The sequence below is a fragment of the Pristis pectinata genome, chromosome 10 (assembly GCF_009764475.1).
Source record: "Pristis pectinata isolate sPriPec2 chromosome 10, sPriPec2.1.pri, whole genome shotgun sequence".
NCBI lineage: Eukaryota > Metazoa > Chordata > Chondrichthyes > Rhinopristiformes > Pristidae > Pristis > Pristis pectinata.
Window position 1 is genome coordinate 82718584 of NC_067414.1, and position 19665 is coordinate 82738248.

General features: G+C 41.8%; 1 protein-coding gene across 3 annotated transcripts in view; it reads right to left on the reverse strand.

Annotated features, from left to right (window-relative positions):
• pdss2 (prenyl (decaprenyl) diphosphate synthase, subunit 2) overlaps positions 1–19665 on the reverse strand; it is a 171959-nt gene that overhangs the window by 85299 nt on the left and 66995 nt on the right. For all 3 annotated transcript variants that reach the window (XR_007957048.1, XM_052025220.1, XM_052025221.1), the window contains exon 3: positions 12367–12501. Coding sequence is in view for 2 of the 3 variants with exons in the window: in XM_052025220.1 (XP_051881180.1) it covers positions 12367–12501 (135 nt within the window). In the remaining variant the exon portion in view is untranslated. The remainder of the gene's footprint in view (positions 1–12366; positions 12502–19665) is intronic.

The window sequence follows — 19665 nt, forward strand, 5'->3', positions numbered from 1 at the left end:
ATTACATGACAAAATAAACAAATGACATTAGTGCAAGTTGAGAGAGAGAAAAAAAAGAAATATAGTCAGAGGTAGTGTTAGGATTTTTCAGATCGATTCAAGAACCTGATGGTAATGGGGAAGAAACTGTTTTTTAACCTTGATGTGCATGTCTTCAGGCTCCTGTACCTCTTGCCTGATGGCAGCATTGAGAAGAGGGCATGGCCAGGATGGTGGGGGTCCTTAATGATGGATGCTGCCTTCTGCAGGTGTCCTCAGTGGTGGGGAGAGCTGTACCCATGATGGAACTGGATGACCCCACTACTCTCTATAGCCTTGAGTTCCTGCGCATTGGAGTTTCCATACCAGTCAAAATGATTTTCACTGTACATTTTTAGAATTTTGTCCGACTCTTTGATGACGAGCCAAACCTCCTTAAGCTTCAAAGAAAGCAGAGTTGCTGACGGGCCTTCTTCATGATTGCATTTATGTGCTGGGCCCAGGATAAATCCTCTGAGATACTGACACCCAGGAACTTGAAGCTGCTCACCCTTTCTACCACAGACCTTTCAATGAGGATTGGTGCATGTTCACCTGACTTCCCCTTCCCAAAATCCATAGGTACTTGAATAGGAAAACGGTAGAGGGATACAGGTCCAATGCAGGCAAATGGGATTTGCGTAGAAAGGCATCGTGGTTTGGAGCAATACTAACACGAAATAAATATTACCATTGAACGGAGATCTAAATGCCGATCAATAATGTTAAAGGAATGTTCTCTAAAAACACAAGAAACTGCAGATGCTAGAATCTGGAGCAAAAAAAACAAGCCACTGGAGGAATTCAGCAGGTCGCGCAGCATCTGTGGAGGCAAAGGGATAGTTGAGTTTCGGATTGAGTGTGTAAAGGGGAGATAGCCAGTATAAAGAGGTGAGAAAGAACAGGGTTGGGGTGGAGCTGGGGGGGGGGGGGGGGGTGGTGAGTAGACGGAGCCAGGTGGGTGAAGGAGGGGTGAAGATAGTGACAGAGGCTGGGAGGTGTTAAATGGAGACAACAAATGACATGGAATCTGTTCAGAAAGGTGATGAGTGTAACCAGACAAGGTAGGGATGATGAGCAAAAGGGAACAGTGAGAGGAAGGGAAAAGATGGGGAACTGAGTGGGTAGAGCTTGTGGGTGATAGGCAGCTGTAAACAGGAAGGGGGAGGGGAAAGAAACTGGGAAACAGGGGGGTGTGCGAGTGGACCTAGATGGATTGGGAGGAGAACGAAAGGAACAGAGGGGAAGCAAGTTACCTGAGATTGGAGCATTCAATGATTATACATTGGGTTGTAGACTAGCCAGGTGGAATTTGAGGTAATATTCCCCTAGTTTGCATTTGGTCTCACTCTGGCAGTGGAGGAGGACGCGGCAGGCAGGTCAGTGTGGGAATGGGAGGGGGAGTTGAAATGGCCATCAGAGACAAAGTGTAGGTGCTCAGCAAAGCGGTTGCCCACTCTGCACTTGGTTTCGCTGATGTAGAGAACACCAAATGCAATAGACAAGGTTGGAGGAGGTGCATGTGAATCTCTACTTCATCTGGAAGGGCCGTTTAGATCACTGGATGGTGGTGAGGGACGAGGCATAGGGGTAGGTGTTACACCTCCTACAGTTGCACGGTAAAGTGCCTGGAGACAGGCAAGGATGGATGGGAAGGGATGAATGAACCAGGCAGTCATGGTGATAGTGGTCTCTGCAGAAAGCAGGAAAGGGTGAGGAGGGGAAGATATGACTGGTGGTGGGATTGTGTTGTAGCTGGTGGAAATGATGAAGAATGATATGGTGGATGCGGAGGCTGGTAGGGTGAAAGGTGGGGTGAGAGCTGTTCTGTCTGGGGAGAGGTAGAGCGAGAGCAGAAGTCTGGGAAATAGAGGAGATGTGGGTGAGGGCTCCATCAACCAGAGTAGAGGGAAAGTCCCATTTTCTGAAAAAGGAGGACTTTTCCGATATTCTGGAATGGAAATTCTAATCTCAAGAAGATACAGTGAAGATAAAAAAAAACTGATTGAAAGGGAGACAGGGTGGGTATAGTCTAGGTAGCTGTGGGAGTCAGTGAATAGTTTGTCTCCTGCGATGGAGACAGAGATCCAGAAAGGGGAGAGAGGTATCAGAAATAGTCCAAGTGAATTTGAGGGTGGGGAAGTTAGCAGCAAACTTGATAAAGCTGATGGGTTCTGCATGGATGCAGGAGCCTGCAGCAATGCAGCCATCAATATCGTGGAGAAAGAACTGGGGAGTGGTGCCTGAAGTGGTCTGGAACAGGGACAGCTCCAAATAGCCCATGATAAAAGAAAGGCATAGCCAGGTCCCATGGTAGTGCCCATGGCTACACCTTTGATTTATACAAAGCGAGAGGAATCAAAAGAGAGGTCATTTAGGGTGAAAACAGTTTGACCAGGCAAAGGAGAGTGTTAGTAGATAGGAACTGGCTAGATCTAGGTTCTAGAAAGAAACAGAAAGCCCCAAGGCCTTCCTGATGGGAAAGGAGGTGTATAGGGACTGGACACCGAAAGTGAAGGCAAGGCCAAGGGAGCCAGGGAATTTGAAACTGTTTAAATAGTGGAGAGCATGCGAGGTGTCACAGATGTAGGCAGGAAAGGGACTGGATAAAGGGACAAACTAAGAGTTGAAGCATGAGGAGATAAGTTCAGTGGGGCAAGAGCACATAGAAACAAAGGGCCTACGAGGGCAGTTCCATTTATGGATCTTGTGTAGGAGATAGAAACGGGCAGTAATGGGTTGGGGAACTATCAGGTTGGAGGTTGTAGAGGGGAGAATTCCTGATATAGAAAGACATGATGGTGTGGGAGATAGTGGCCTGGTGTTTGTTGGTGGGGTCTTCGCCCAAGGGTAGGTATGAGGAGGTGTTCATGAACTGCCATCTAGCTTCTGCATGCTAGAGGTCACAAGGAGAATGTGCAATCTCATCACAGACAGGATCCAAGGTGAGGATTGAACCCAGGTCTCTGGCACCATGAGACAACAGCTCTACTAGCTACACCACTGTGCCGCCTTCTCTGCCATGTTGAATTACTTATTACGACACAGGAGGCCATCGAGTCAATGTTGGCTCCCAGCAGAAGAATTCCATCAATCCCATTCTCACTTATTCCTGTTACCTATTCTCTCTCATGTACCCATCAATGCCTTTTGGTTTTCCTGCCATCCACCTAATCTAGAAGTAACTTACAGTAGCTAATTAACCAATGGTTGGGATGTGGGAGGAAATAGGAGCATCTGGGAGAAATCCACATGGTCACAGGGAGAGCATGCAAACTCCAATTTTGGTGGCGAAATAACATTTTATTGAATACGTGGGCTATGTGTGTACAATTTTGAGTGCTCTAAGCAAATACTCAGATGGAAGAATGCTTATCATACATGCTCATAATTAGCTATATTTAGCAGAACCAGTTCCCCCATTTAATAATCACAATGATTATCCAGCATTTCACATTCAGACATATGGGAAAGGGCAATTGAGTTAATGCAGTCAGAAGGAGAGCACCTCCAAAGTAAATAAAAGCTTTATACAAAAAGTCTGCTTGAAATGCATGACGTTACTGGTGAATGAGGACTGGAAGAAATCAGTCAGTTCCCGTTATGGCCACGATTAGAACTCTCTGGAGGGCTTTTCAGAAAATTAACAAATTGCTTATAACAACTTGAAATTGCAGTGGCACATAGCATCTATATAACATTTTAGTAGGTGAATTGTGCTCAAAGCTGGTAATATTTAGGCTCTGAAAGGCACAGTACACCAGTGCCAAGAATAACATACTTTATTTTCACCGTCTATTCTAAGTAATTAGCAACAGAGCACATTAAAAGAAGTTTTACATAGTTGGGCAATCGGCTGCAGAATTCAAATTTTTCAACACCACAGCAATTTGGAACGTTTCACTTCATTTCAAGAACGGAGGTCTTGAAATTAAACTGTGATTAGATTAGCATGTATCTTCCATCTCAGACAATTCAACAGATTTTAAAAGGGGTAAAAGAACAGTTGAAACAAAAATGTCTGGTGTTCAATTTCAAGCTCCTAATAAATAAAACATGTTACAAAATGTCTGATATTTTCCCAGACCTCCACTTAAAAAAATGAAAATGAAAATTACCAATTATAACTTTGAGTTTTAGTTGGTAAAAGTCAACATTTAACTACTGGGAAGACAATGGCTCATCTTCTACCTTAACTTGAAATGCCCATCTAATCCCCATATCCCTGGTTGTCTTGGATTCCAAAAATGTAACAACCTCAGCCAAAGGAGGATCCTCAGTCTTCAGTAATAAAGATTCACAGCCCAATGAGAGAAGAAATTCTCCCTCATCTTAGTCCTAAGTGTCTGACCCCTGTGGCTCTGAATTCTTTCCATCCCAGGAAAACAACCTTCAGTATCCACATTGTCAAGCATCTTCAGTGCCTTATATGCTTCAACAAGATCATGTGTTTTTCTTCTAAACTCTGCAGAACATCCTTTTTCCCAGGGCTGGGGAATCAAGAACTAGAGTGCATAGGGTTAAGGTGAGAGGGGGAAAGATTTAATAGGAACTTGAGAAGCAACTTTTTTTTTTACACACACACAAAAAGGGTGGTACGTATGTGGAAATGAGCTGCCAGAGGAAGTGGCTGAGGCAGGTACAATAACGACTTTTAAAAGACAGTTAGACAGGTACATGGATTGGAAAGGTTTAGAAGGTTATGGGCCAAATGCTGGCAAGTGAGACCAGCTTGGATGGGGCATCTTGGTCAGCCTGGACCACATGGGTTGAAGGGTCTGTTTCCATCCCGTATAACTCTATGAACATGATTCCATTATCTTTCCTGTTTAACTGCTGCAAGAAACATTTACTCACATTGGTATTGGCATTAGTTTATTATTGTCACATGTACCGAGATACAGTGAAAAGCTTTTGTTTGCATGCCATCCAGACAGATCATTCCATACACAAGTACATCAAGGTTGTCAAAAGGGAAACAGAATGCAAAATATAGTGTTTCCATTGCAGAGAAAGTGCAGCACAAGTAGACAAATAAAGTGCAAGGGTCATGGCAAGGTACATCGGGAAATCAACTTTTAGCATAAGAAAGGTCTATTTAAGTCTGATAACAGCGGGATAGAAGCTGTCTTTGAGCTTGCTGGTATGTGCTCTCAAGCATTTGTAACTTCTGCCCGATGGGAGAGGGAAGAAAGGAGAAGAGAGAATGACTGGGAGGGGTCCTTGATTGTTGAATGTTGGCTACTTTCCCGAGGCAGTGGGAAGTGTAGATGGAGTCAAGGGAGGGAAGGGTGATTTGCGTGACAGAGTGGGCTGCATTTCAATCTCATTGCAATAAAGACTAACATCTCATTTGCTGTCCCAACTGTTTGCTGCAACTGCACGCTAACTTTACAAGGATATCCCAGTCTCCCTGAAGAACAACATCTAATAGTTGTTGTCATTTAAAGATTTTTTTTCTATTTGCCCAACCAAGATGAATAACCTCATATACTTCTAAGTTGTACTTATTTGTCATCTTCTTACCACTCATTTCATTTGCCAATATTTCTTGCAAAAATCACTGTGTCTTCCTTCCAGCTTACTCCCCTACATGGCTCTCTGTAGTCAGCAAACCTGGGCACATTATAGTCTCTACACCCATCATATACAAGGACTGTAAATTGATAAGGGCTAACCCAGGATTATTGCATCCCTCCAATTACAGTCCACCAACCATAAAGTGATTTGTTAATTCTGTCCGTTGACCTGTCTTTTATCCTAACAATTACCTACGAAGCCATGTGCCCTTATCTTGTGCGGTAATACTTTATGTAACTCCCTATACTATATCCACTATTCTCCCTCCACCTACCCTGTTAGTCACACCCTCAAAAAATTAAATAAATTTAAATTTATCAAACCTTGATGAATCTGCCTAATCATGTTAGGCTTTTCTAAGTGCCTTGTTATCACTTACTTAATAATCAACTCCAGCCTTTTACCATGAAGAAATATACAAATGAAATTCAATTAAAGATGTTCTCACCTCTTCACTAACTACACCAAAACAGATAATATGCGTAAACTAACAAACCTAGCATTTTAATTTTTAAAACTCTTGAAGTAACACAACTACTTTCTTTTCCTTCAACATAGTCACAGAGGATCCTACAATGGAAAAGATTTGTAGGTAAATTCTTGAAATCCCACAAATAAATAAGTAAAGGCACTGCTTATTGCCAGCGAACACCAAAAATCATTTACTAATTTAACCTTGGTTAATAATTTCCAAATGTAGAAAACATAGTATGTCCTAACAATTCCATTGAATAAGAATTGTGTTTTGATCCACCACCACTTTCATTCAGAAGCATTTTGATCACCTACCCTCAGGCAGACACTAATGAAACAATTACACAGGATCCAACACTGCCAGTCATTACATTAAATGAAACAGCCAGAAGGATTCAGGTAGTGTTTAAGCTCTGACAAGTGCTATTCTATTATGAACAGTTTTACCTTGACGCCAATCTTCATTAAAAATATCTAATAATTCGGATTAGAAGAATTTCTTAGAATTGTAAGACAGTTCCCCCTTCCCCATATGGAACATAGAACAGTACAGCACAGGAACAGGCCCTTCAGCCCACAATGTTGTGCCGAACCAATTACATTAGTTATAAAATGCCCAACTAAACTAATCCCTTCTGCCTACACAATGTCCATATCCTACCATTTCCCTTGCATTCATGTGCCTAAGCGTTTGTTGAATGCCCCTATCGTATTTGCCTCCACCACCACCCCATGCAGCGTATTTCAGGCACCAACCACTCTCTGTGTTAAAAAACTTGCCCCGCACATCTCCTTTGAACTTACCCCCTCTCACCTTAAATGCATGCCCTCTGGTATTAGACATTTCAACTTTGGGGAAAAGATACTGGCTGTCTACTCCATCTATGCCTCTCATAATCTTATAAACCTCAATCAGATCTCTCAGCCTCTGCGCACCAGAGAGAACAACCCAAGTTTGTCCAACCTATCCTCATAGTACATGCCCTCTAATCCAGTCAGCATCTTGGTAAACCTCTTCTGCACCCTCTCCAAAGCCTCAACATCCTTCCTATAATGGGACAACCAGAACTGAATGCAATACTCCAGACACAGCCTAACTAAAGTTTTACAAAGTTGCAGCACAACTTCCTGACTCTTGAACTCAATGCCTCGACTAAGGCAAGCATGCCATATGCCTTCTTCACTGCCCTATCAATCTGTGCAGCCACGTTTAGGGAGCTATGAACTTGGACCCCAAGATCCCTCTGCTCATCAAGGGCTCATGGATGAGCCCTCCATTATGTCCCCTCTGAGTGCAGCTGTGATATTGTCCCTGATTAGTAGTGCAACTCCCCCCTCCCCCACCCCCACTTTTACCTCCCTCTCTATCCTTTCTTAAAGCATCGAAACTTTGGAACATGAAGCATCCATTCCTGTCCCTCTCTCAACCAAGTTTCTGTTATGGCCACAACATCATAGCTCCATGTACTGATCCATGCTCCAAGTTCATCACCCTTACCCATATTACTCCTAGCATTCAAATACACACACTTCAAACCATCCATGCCATCGTGTCTATTACTTTGCTCCTGCCTGTTTTTACTGGCCCTGACATCTACCTTCCTCTCAATCCCTCCACTTTCTGACCCAGTGCTCTGGTTTCCATCCCCCTGCCAAACTAGTTTAAACCCTCCCAAGTAGCGCTAGCAAACCTCCTGGTCAGGATATTGGCTCCCCTCCAGACGAGGAGCAACCCATCCTTCCTGTACAGGTCACCCCTGCCCCAGAAGAAGTTCCAATGATCCAAGAACCTGAAACTCTGCCCCCCTGCACCAGTTCCTCAGCCACTCATTCATCTGTTCTATCATCCTGTTCCTGCCCTGACTAGCACATGGCACCGGGACTAATCCAGACATTATTACCTTGGAGGTCCTGCTCTTTAGCCTCTTTCCTAACTCCCTATACTCACTGTGCAGGTCCTCTTCCCCCTTTCTACCTATGTCATTGGTGCCAACGTGCACCACGACCTCTGGCTGCTCACCCTCCCCCTTGAGAATGTTCTGCAGTCGCTTTGAGACATCCTCCACCCAGGCACCTGCAAGGCAACACACCATCCTGGTGTCTCTTTCGTGGCCACAGAATCTCCTGTCTGTCCCCCTAACTATTGAGTCTCCTATCACCATTGCTCTCTGCCTGACTTTACCCTTCCCTGCTGAGCCGCAGAGCCAGCCACAGTGCCATTGACCTGATTGCTGCTGCTGTGCCCTGATAGGTCATCCCCCCAAGCAGTATCCAAAGGGGTGTACTTGTTGCTGAGGGGTATGGCCACAGGGGAACCCTGTGAACCCAGGGGAACCCTGTATCCCAGGGGAACCCTGTACATTTATTTCCAAACACAGAGTCTATTATTACAAATTATGTATACAACAGCAGGAACCAATTTCATTCTCCACTTATAACCAAGGATACTTCAACACACAGTAGTGGAATTTTCTACCTCTTTCATACAAACTGAATTTGATCATTTGTCAGTTACAAATTTTAAATGCAATAAGGATAGACTTTTATTAATTTTGCAACAGTGTTATGGGAGAAGGATAAGAGCGAATGGAACTATGTCAGAGATCAATTATGATCTCACTGAATGGGAAACAGCCTCAAGAGCTTTCTCCTTTACCTGTGGGAATTAAATTTAAAATGCCAATAGAAATAATTGATATGCAATGAATAAAAGAGTAAACTCAAACATACCCAGAAAAAAAACATGCATTTTCAATATTTCAGATGTAAGAGCTGATTACAATAGAAACACACAATATCAAACATTCTAATAAAGCAAAAAAGCTGTAGATGCGAAAAGACACGAGAGATTCTGTAGATACTGGAATCTGGAGCAACGCAGGAACTCAGCAGGTCAGGCAGCATCTACGGAGGGAAATAAACAGTCGACATTTCGGGTCAAAACCCTTCTTCAGGACTGGAAAGGAAGACATCAGAAGCCAGAATAAGGTGGTCGGGGAGGGGAAGGTTGGCAGGTGATAGACGAGTCCAGATGAGAGGGGGAAGGTAGGTGGGTGGGGGAGGGGAACTGAAAGGGAGTGATGTAAGCAGCTGAGAGGTAATATATAGAAGACGCAAAGGGCTGAAGGAGAAATCCAGTAGAAGATGGCAGTGGACCATCGGAACAAAGGGAAGGAGGTGGGAAATAGATGGGCAGGTCATGAGGGTGGGGGAGCGGAAAGAGAAGGGATGATGGGACCATAGGAATAAGGGAGGGGGTGAGAAAGGTGGGAGGGGGGAAAAGAAAGGCCAGGTTGGAGACTACCAAGAGCAGAGGGATCTGGGGTTTCATATCCACAGATCACTGAAAGTTGCCTCACAGGTGGATAGTGTAGTTAAGAAAGCTTATGGGATGTTAGCTTTCACAAGTCGTGGGATCGAGTTTAAGAGCCGTGAAGTAATGATGTAGCTCTACAAAACTCTGGTTAGACCACACTTGGAGTACTGTGTCCAGTTCTGGCCGCCTCATTATAGGAAGGATGTGGAGGCGTTGGAAAGGGTGCAGAGGAGATTTACCAGGATGCTGCCTGGATTAGAGAGTATGCATTATGAAGAGAGACTAAAGGAGCTAGGGCTTTACTCTTTGGAGAGGAGGAGGATGAGGGGAGACATGATAGAGGTATACAAGATATTGAGAGGAATAGATAGAGTAGACAGCCAGCGCCTCTTTCTCAGGGCACCAATGCTTAATACAAGAGGGCATGGCTTTAAGGTAATGGGGGGGGGGGGGGGGGGGGGGGGGGGGGGGGGGGGGGGGGGGGGAGGAGTTCAAGGGAGATGTCAGAGGGAAGTTTTTCACCCAAAGAGTGGTTGGGGCATGGAATGCGCTGCCTGGGGTGGTGGTGGAGGCTGATACATTGGTCAAGTTCAAGAGATTGTTAGATAAGCATATGGAGGAATTTAAGATAGAGGGATATGTGGGAGGAAGGGGTTAGATAGTCTTAGGAGTGGTTTGAAGGTCAGCACAACATTGTGGGCCGAAGGGCCTGTATTGTGCTGTATTGTTCTATGGTAAGGCGAAACATGAGGTGTTGTTCCTCCAACCTGCGTCTAACCTAAGGTGTCCATAAGTATATTATAAAGGTTTATCACATTAATTACAACACAAAATTAACTAAATACCTGAAAATAAATTGCAAAAGAACTGGGAAATGGGGTTGCAGTTGATACCATGGTTCTAACATGGAAGATGTCAAGGCCAAGACAGACAAAAGGACTTGCAATGCAGCAACTACAGTGAACTCTGATATATTAACATTTTATATCTACAAATAAGATTAACTGCACAAATAAACAGATTATGGTATCAAATCCTAGACAAAAATATTTTTCTAAATATACAATATTTATACATTTATAGTTGATTTCCATATACTTAAAATTTCCAAACAGCTGAATTTAACATTAAAACACTTATCAAATAATTATATGTTAAAAGCAAAATGACAGGGAATAATTAATCACCTTTGCAACAGAATTCACAAAACAAAATAATGGTTTCTCTTCTTTTGGTTCAAATTCTAATTCTATTTGTATGCATCTTTCCCTCTCTGTGAATCTGATATAATTTCAATTTTTGCCTGCTACACTTGTTCACACACCATGCCAGTATCTCCTTTTCTAGATCTATTTTTGACCCTTTCTCACTCTGCACATCATATACTTTGTTCCTCTTGCTAATTATTTCTATCTCCCTTTCTGCAGACTATACCTGAGCTATCATTGCACAGTACAATAAAGAACAGGCAAAACCTGTCTCTTGGTAATTATGCTGCACATGAATCACCCCTCACACCTAATCCATCTGACCCTTTCAGTTGAACCCATTTCTTTGACTGTCCTATACTTATAAGGAATTTCCTCAATGGAATGAATCTATAGTGTAAAAAAAATCCTTTTAAGTCAATAAATACACAACCTAGAACTCAGCCAAACAAGTCAAAACGACCCCAGGTTTTGGCTGAAGTCTGCTAAATTAGTTCACCTTTACATTGGTATTAGTTTATTTTTGTCACATGTACCGAGATACAGTGAAAAGCTTTCACTTGCATGCCATCCAGACATATCATAAGTACACAGAGGTAGTAGAGAGGAAAGCAGAATGCAGAATATAGTATTACAGTTACAGCGAAAGTGCAGTGCAGGTAAACAAAGTGCAATGGGCACAACGAGGTAGAGTGGAAGATCAAGAATTCATCTTTTAGCATATGAGAGGTCCCCTCAAGGAGTCTAATAACAGCGGGATAGAAGCTGTCCTTGACTGACAACATTAGATACATCGTTTGATTTGGGTGCCCCTGGAATAAAGTTGCATTTTCTCTATTCAGGTTCACCATTGTTGATTACTGTTAAAAAAGTTTATGGCACTAACAATGGTGAGAAAGGTTAAAGAAAAACTACTTATTCAGGAATTAAAAAATCTAAACTTGCCTCCAGATCAATTTTTTAGGAAAGCAGTACAGAATAGTGCTACTTTACATAGCGGTATAAAGTAGGCTCAGGCACACGATCCTCAATGGTATCAATTAGTATACTATCACTACCACCACCCACCCCCCATTAATGTTGGGAGGCATGAAGAGAGGGAGAGAATATCTGACAGGCAACTCAGTATTTTCAAAATAACTCCTGACTGTCAATTTCGAAGACCATCCAATCACCTCTCACACAGGATTGCCCATGGCCATCAGGAAAGCCAAAACAAGGGGAATGAGGAGAAAACAAAAAAATTGTGTAGAATGCAAGTAGAGAAACAGGCCATTCAACCCAACAGGCCTATGCTGACTTTTAGGCTCCAAATGAATGCAAGCTTAACATGACTGGTAGATCCTTCTATAAGCAGAAACTGCTGGAAATACTCACAGAACATCTGTGGGAAAAGAGAAAGAAACAGAGTTTGCATTTCAGATCAATAACCACTTTCAGATCCTTAATTTCAGATTTTCAGAACCTGCAGTCTTTTTGCTTTTCAATAACATTTTGTTCTATTCCTTTCTTTCTCATTTGCCTCTCCAACTTTCTATTAAATACATCCATACTATTTGCCTCAACTTGTATTGATTGAGAGTTCCACATTCTAATCACACTCTTTATATTTATTACTGAAGACTCCAAATCTCTAAGACCTTACCCAGATGTTTGGTGATGACTTACAAAGAGAAAGTACAATCCTGAATAAAAAAGAAAAATATCTTCCTCTTTGTACTAAACAAACCTCTGATTAGTCACAACTGATGTTCGCAAAGAAAAGCATACCTGGGGTAAATTCCACTGACTAGGTCTCCTTCCAGTGGAGGATCTGCTGTTTTACTAGGTCCAGCTGCTTTTGACATCAACAAAACAACCAGACCTCGTAGCTGTAGGTTGTTCCTGTGGTCATAGACAAACCCCCTATTGAATTAAAAATATATATAAACACATTATTAGATTACAAGTAAAATAGAAAATCCACATTTTTATTTCAACTGCTAATACTAATCGTTTTAGTACTGGACTACCAAACTTTTCAACAATCAACTCTACGCAAATATTTTGTACATATTTAAAATGTGTTCCTTTCAGAGATTTAATGTACCTTCTTTTTATTGGAACCATGATGGCATTTTAGCACTATGTATAAAAACTATTATTTCTATTTGATATTCAACAAAATGTTACTGAATTATTTCAGCGAGACAAATAACATTCTTCATGGCTTGTTTATTTTATAGTAAGCTCTGAATGGTCCATTCATCAAATATATCCATGTATATCTGAGACAAGTAGAGACAGGAGGGACAAAACATTAAGAGGGAAATCCTGCAAGGTGCTGTATCCACATTCTTGCAAGGAGGTAAAATATTGCACACAAAGAGCCAAATTCTGACATCAAATAATCAGGAACTCCAGTAATACCAGGTGCTACCAGTGAAATGCCTGCTCAAGCAGAAAATTATACTTTATTTGTTTCCTTCAATTTGAGATCTTTCATTCTCATTAAAATTGACCATAAAAATTTTAAGGAATTCAAGGGACTTTGGCAGCTGAATGCTGTTACCAAAAATGGACATTTAAATATAGAAAGCTCAAGAATCCAGAATTCAGGATTGCAGAGATCTTGAAGACTTATACCAGTGGATAAGATCACAGAGAATGAGAGAGGCCTCCCCAAGGCCATGGAAGGATGCGAGGTCAAGGACAGGAATCTTGCAGGGTTTTGCATATTTTTAAGTCAATATTCCAATAACTGCTGCTTAGACTGAAATACATCTTCAAGCTAACCCAGAAATAAAAATGTACACAAGAAAATGAAATGTAAAATATGTAGCACAGTGGATCATTCTTCTTGTATATTAACTTGTATATACTCCTTCAACTGTGTTCTCTCAAAAAGCTGTTGAAGAAATGAGTCATTATTTGATTTCATCCTCCTGTGAAGCAGAGCAGCATCTCTATCTTACTTATCTCAGAATCAGATTTATCATCAATGACTTATCTCCAAGCAGATTCATAACAAAATAAGGAAACCAGTGAGAGTCAATCCTGGACCCTTCTACCTGCTAGCAGATACTTCAATAGTCTATCATAGCTTCTACATTTTGAATTGAAAATTACCAAGAAAATTGAAAGAGTAAAGATGACTGGAATGTATCCTTTTATTATTTTCTTTATTCACCAACCAACTGGAGGTATTTCATTTTATACTGAGGTGCTGTGCAATTCCAGCAATTCCAGTTTTTTAATCTCTAAAATGCTTTCTGGGCTTTTTTTTAACCGTTTCACATGATGTGAAGATTGCTAGCAAGACCAGCATTTGTTGTTCATCTCAATTTGCCCTTCAACTGAAGAGGGAGTTAAGAGTCAACCATATCACTGGGTCTTTTGTTCTTGCACTTATGCAATTATTGTAACAATGCTTGTAGCAATCTGAATTTCACTTCCATTGCAGGTGCAGAATTTTATCACATTATATTAGCCACAGGTTTTGGCCAGCTTTACAATAACCAACATGACAAAGAGCCAAGTAAGGAGTCTATAATCCAAACAACAGATTTAGTCAAAAATGCAATATTTTAAAACCAGTAACCTTATTTCAATAACCAGATACCAGGACAGAGACCCAGTATTCTCCTGATCAGTAGAATTCCTTTCCCCTCCCAAACAGATGCCGTTCAACCCGCTGAGCTCTTCCAGCATATTGTTTGATTCTCTTGATCAGTAATGCACATTTTTGCAGGGATGGACAGATCTACAATCTAAACCACCTCCAATACACATTTCACTGCAACTATATATAATTAGATACTAATATTTTTAGTCATATTTAAAAGCACAAATACCACAGCTCTTTCTGCTCCACTAGTTGGCTCCTTGCTACCTCCCCATTCACCATTTCACTGGTGTTCCTTACCACCTTGCCCATGGCCATGGTCATCTCCTTTAAAACAGAAAATTTTGTGAATACTCAGCAGGTGAGACAGCATTTGTGGAGAACAGATTAGGGTTTGTGTTTCAGGTTGACGAAAGAAAGCTCATCGACTTGAAATGTTAATTTTGTTTTTCCTTCACAGAGAATACGACTTTGTTATCTGTTGAGCATTTTCTACCTTATTTCATATTTCCAGATCTGAAATATTTTGTTTTCAAAAATTCTCCATGTTCTCCTGAAAAGGATTTAGATCATAAAGAACATAAACAGAAGAGGATGGTTCAGCCCCTTGCACCTGTTCCATTGGAGCTATCTGATCTTTGATCCCACTGCCACTTTCCTGCAGTGACCACATATCCTTTGCTTCTCTTAATATCCAAAGTTTTATCAATCTCTGCCTTGAATGTGCACAGCAACTAAGCCTTCACAGTGATATTGAGTAGAGAATTCCAAAGATTCACTACCCTCTGGGCAAAAGCATTCCTCCTCATTTTAGTCTTAAATTGAGACTGTAACTGGTTTTAGACACCCAGCCAGGAGAAACATCTCCCTATCCCGATCAAGCCCCTTAAGAATTTTGTACGTTTCAACAAGAATGTGTTTCTTTCTTCTAAACTCAAAAGGGAATAGGCCTAGCATGTTTAGGCTGTCCTTACACAACCAACTTTGTATTCGAGAAATAGAGGCAGTGCATGTAAATAGTAGTTCTTCCCTTTAAATCTTGGTTTTAATCTAATCGGTTGAATTTAAATTCCACCAGCTGTTATGGTCAGATTCAAGCTCATGGCCCTCAACCAATGTTCCAGAATTCTGGCTATCAGTTTAGAAACTTAACCACTACCATATGTACCCCAATATGCTACAAGCCTCGAGCGTCCCTCTGATTGGTGAGCAGCAAAACTGTTTTCTTGACTTGTCCAATAAAAGTCAACTGTCACTGGGATACTGGAACAGAAGTAACACTGAAAGCAATTTGGAAGTATTCATAAAAGCGTTAAGTATTTCCACCCCTCCCCTCCCCATTCTCCTCTTATAGGGCAAACATTTCCCACTAGTTAAGTCAAGAAAGAGAACAAATATTCTACCTGTACTCTATGTGGGAATCCATCTTGTTCACAAGATCACAAGGCAAGGGAGCAGAAGCAGGCCATTCGGCCCATCGAGTCTGCTCCAAGGGAAAAAGAAATGGGGTGGGGAAAAAAAAACTATTCTAATCCCATTTTCCAGCCTTATCCCCATATCCCTTGATACCCTGACTATTTAGATATCTGTCTATCTCCTCCTTGAACACCCCCACTGATCTGGCCTCCACTGCTGTGCGTGGCAAGGAGTTCCACAATTTCACCACCCTCTGGGTAAAGAAATTTCTCCTCATCTCTGTCTTGAAACTGTACCCTCTAATTCTAAGATTGTGCCCTCTGGTCCTGGACTTGCCCACCAAGGGAAACAGCCTAGCCACATCTACTCTATCCTTACCTGTCAACATTTTAAATGTCGCTACGAGGTCCCCTCTCATCCTTCTGTACTCCAGTGAGTACAGTCCAAAAGCCGACAAACGCTCATCATACGTAAGCCCTTTCATTCCCGGAATCATTCTCGTAAATCTCCTCTGAACCCTCTCCAACGTCAGCACATCCTTCCTAAGATGTGGGGCCCAAAACTGCGCACAGTATTCCAAATGAGGCCTCACTAGTGCCCTGTAGAGCCTCATCAACACGTCCTTACTTTTATACACTATACCTCTCGAGATGAATGCCAACATAGCATTCGCTTTCTTAACCACCGATCCAACCTGGTGGTTAACTTTTAAGGTATCTTGTACGAGTACCCCCAAGTCCCTTTGTACTACCGTACTTTCAATCTTCTCTCCTTCTAGATAATAATCTACCCGCTTATTTCTGCTTCCAAAGTGTACAACTGCACATTTCTCAACACTGAATCTCATCTGCCATTTCCTTGCCCATTCTCCTAAACTGTCTAGGTCCCTCTGCATCCTTTCTATTTCCTCTATGCTCCCTACTCCTCCACTTATCTTGGTGTCATCCGCAAACTTAGCCACACAACCATTTATTCCATCATCCAAATCATTGATGTACAAGGTAAAAAGGAGCAGCCCCAACATCGACCCCTGCGGCACACCACTAGTAACCGGTAACCAACCAGAACGAGATCCTTTTATTTCCACCCTTTGCTTCCTGCCAACCAGCCAATGCTCCACCCATTTTGCTACCCTACCCATAATTCCATGACCTCTCATCTTATTAATCAGTCTCTTGTGAGGCACCTTATCGAAGGCCTTTTGAAAGTCTAAATACACAACGTCTACCGCCTCTCCCTTATCCACCCTACCTGTGATTTCTTCAAAAAACTCCAATAGGTTGGTCAGACAGGACCTCCCCTTCACAAAACCATGTTGACTAGGTCCAATCTTGCCTTGCGCCTCTAGGTATTCGGTAACCTCCTCCTTGAGGATAGATTCCAATAATTTTCCCACCACTGACGTCAGACTAATAGGTCTGTAATTGCCTTTGTGCTGCCTCCCACCTTTCTTATACAATGGAACTACATTCGCTACCCTCCAGTCCTCCGGAACCATGCCAGAATCTATCGATTCCTGAAAAATAATCGCCAATGCCTCCGCTATCTCTACAGCCACCTCCTTCAGAACCCAGGGATGCACCTCATCCGGTCCGGGAGACTTATCAGTCTTAAGCCCCTTTAGTTTTCCTAGCACCTTCTCCCTATTAATCTCAACTGAACTCAGTTCCAATTCGTGAGACTCCTGACTAACGGGCACATTGCTTATGTCCTCCACGGTGAAGACCGATGCAAAATATTCATTCAATTCCCTTGCCATCTCACTATCGTCCATTATAATACCTCCTGCACCGTTATCAATTGGTCCTATGTCAACCCGTGTCTCTCTTTTATTCCTTATGTATTTAAAAAAAACTCTTAGAATCCTTCCGAATGTTGTCCGCCAGCTTCCTTTCATAACTCATCTTTGCTTTCCTAATGACCTTCTTAGTTTTTCTCTGCAGATTTTTAAAAACTTTCCAATCTTCTGTTTTCCCACTAATTTTTGCTACTTTGTACGCCGCCCCTTTTGCTTTTATTTTATCCTTCACCTCCCTCGTTATCCACATCTGTGCCTTTTTTCCATTCAAAACCTTTTTTCTTGGAATATATCTGTCCTGCATTGTCCTTATTTCCTGTAGAAACTTCTTCCATTTCTCCTCCGCCATCCCTCCAGCTAACTTACTCCTCCAATCAATTTGGGCCAACTCTTCTCTCATACCTTTGTAATTTCCCTTATTCCACTGAAATATCGATACCCAGTTATCAGCTTCTCCTTCTCAAACTTGAAACTAAACTCAATCATATTGTGATCACTTGTTTCCAGTGGTTCCTTTACCTTTAGTTCCCTAGTTCATGTACATGTCTGCCTCTAAACAGAGTAAGCTGTCTCAATGCCTTTTAAACATTGTAATTGTATATGCCTCCATCACCTCCTCTGGCAGCTCATTACAGATAGCCACCACTCTCCATATGAAAAACATAGATCTCCTTTAAATTTCTCTCTTCTCACCTTAAACCCTTGAGTTCCAGGCTACCCTGCTTTGGGAAAAGGATTCTGACTTTCTACCCCATCTATCCCCCTCATAATTTTATGAACATCTGTGAGGTCACCCCTCAACCTCCTTTGTTCCAATGAGAAAAAACCCAGCCTATCCAATTTCTCCTGATAAACACAGCCCTCCATTCCGGGCAATATCTTGGTAAATCTCTTCTTCACTCTCTATTGCTACCAAAACCTTCTTGCAGTGTGGTGAACAGAACTGTACACAATACCATAATAACCAATGTTTTGTACAGCTGCAACATGACACCCCTTCTCTTATATTCAATGCCACATTCTATGAAGGCAAACATACCAAATGTATTTTGCAAAACTCTATCCACCTGTATCGCCATATTCTGGGAGCTATGGACTTGCACCTCAAGATCTCTCTGTACACCAAGGCTCCTAAGGTCCCTGCCATTTACTCTGTCTTCCTTACTAGAATTCAACTTCCCAAAGTGCATCATGGAATACTTTTCTGGATTAAATACCACCTGCCACCAGTCTGCCCAACTTTCCTGCTGATCTATGTCCTGCTGCATCCTTGGACAAACTTCTTCATTATCTATGACTCCAACAATTTTCTGCAGAAGTGACGGTAATTCAAAGAATCTTTTATAGAACCTGTCCCAGCTCTTTAAAAGAGCTCTTTGGAACTGTAATTAGTACCAATAAGATACCTGTATTGACCAGTGTTATTTGTTGACAGTTTTATACCCACTGGCATTAAAGTCCAAAGTTGAGTTTTTGTCATATGTACAAGTACATGTATGCACAGGTGCAATGAAAAACTTACTTGCAGCAGCAGCACAGGCACCACCAGTTACCAGTCATGCACCCTGGCACTTATAGTGAGACCTGTGCCGCAGTGTTGTTCAGAGACAGAACCACGCCTACCAGTACTCAACCCCAGTATTACATAATGACAGATCTGTTCCCAGCAATCCTTAAAGAGTTTTATTGAAGAATGGTCACAATTGCAGTGCTGGAAATCTAACAGTCCTTTCAGGTTGACATTAAAGAACAGGTGGCACTGTATTAAAGGACAGCAGGGCATTTTACTTATCCTTTTATGGTTAGTGCTCATCCTCAATTAACATAATAAATACAGACTGATCATTGCTGTTTTGTGGGAGCTTGCTGTGGAGAAATTGGCTGTCACCTTTGCTTCAATACAACAGCATCTACACTGCAAAATCTTGGGCACATTTGGAATAATCTTTGCCCATTTGTCTTACAATTCAGCTCAGCTCTCTACAGTTGCAGCAAGCCAATGTTTCTCTTTCTGCCACAAACACCTTCTGTTGGTTAAAGATGAAATTAGGTCATAAAATCTTTCACTCCATAAAAATGTATGAGCACCAGGAAAGTGATATACCTTCAAGGAAAACACACCATACATCAAATATTTGAAATTAACAGGCTTGTTCTAAAAAGATTGATTCATCCTCTGTGAACCAAAGATTTTTTCTAAAAAGGACCATTTTGTATTACTATAATGACGAAGTCATGAATGATATCATTA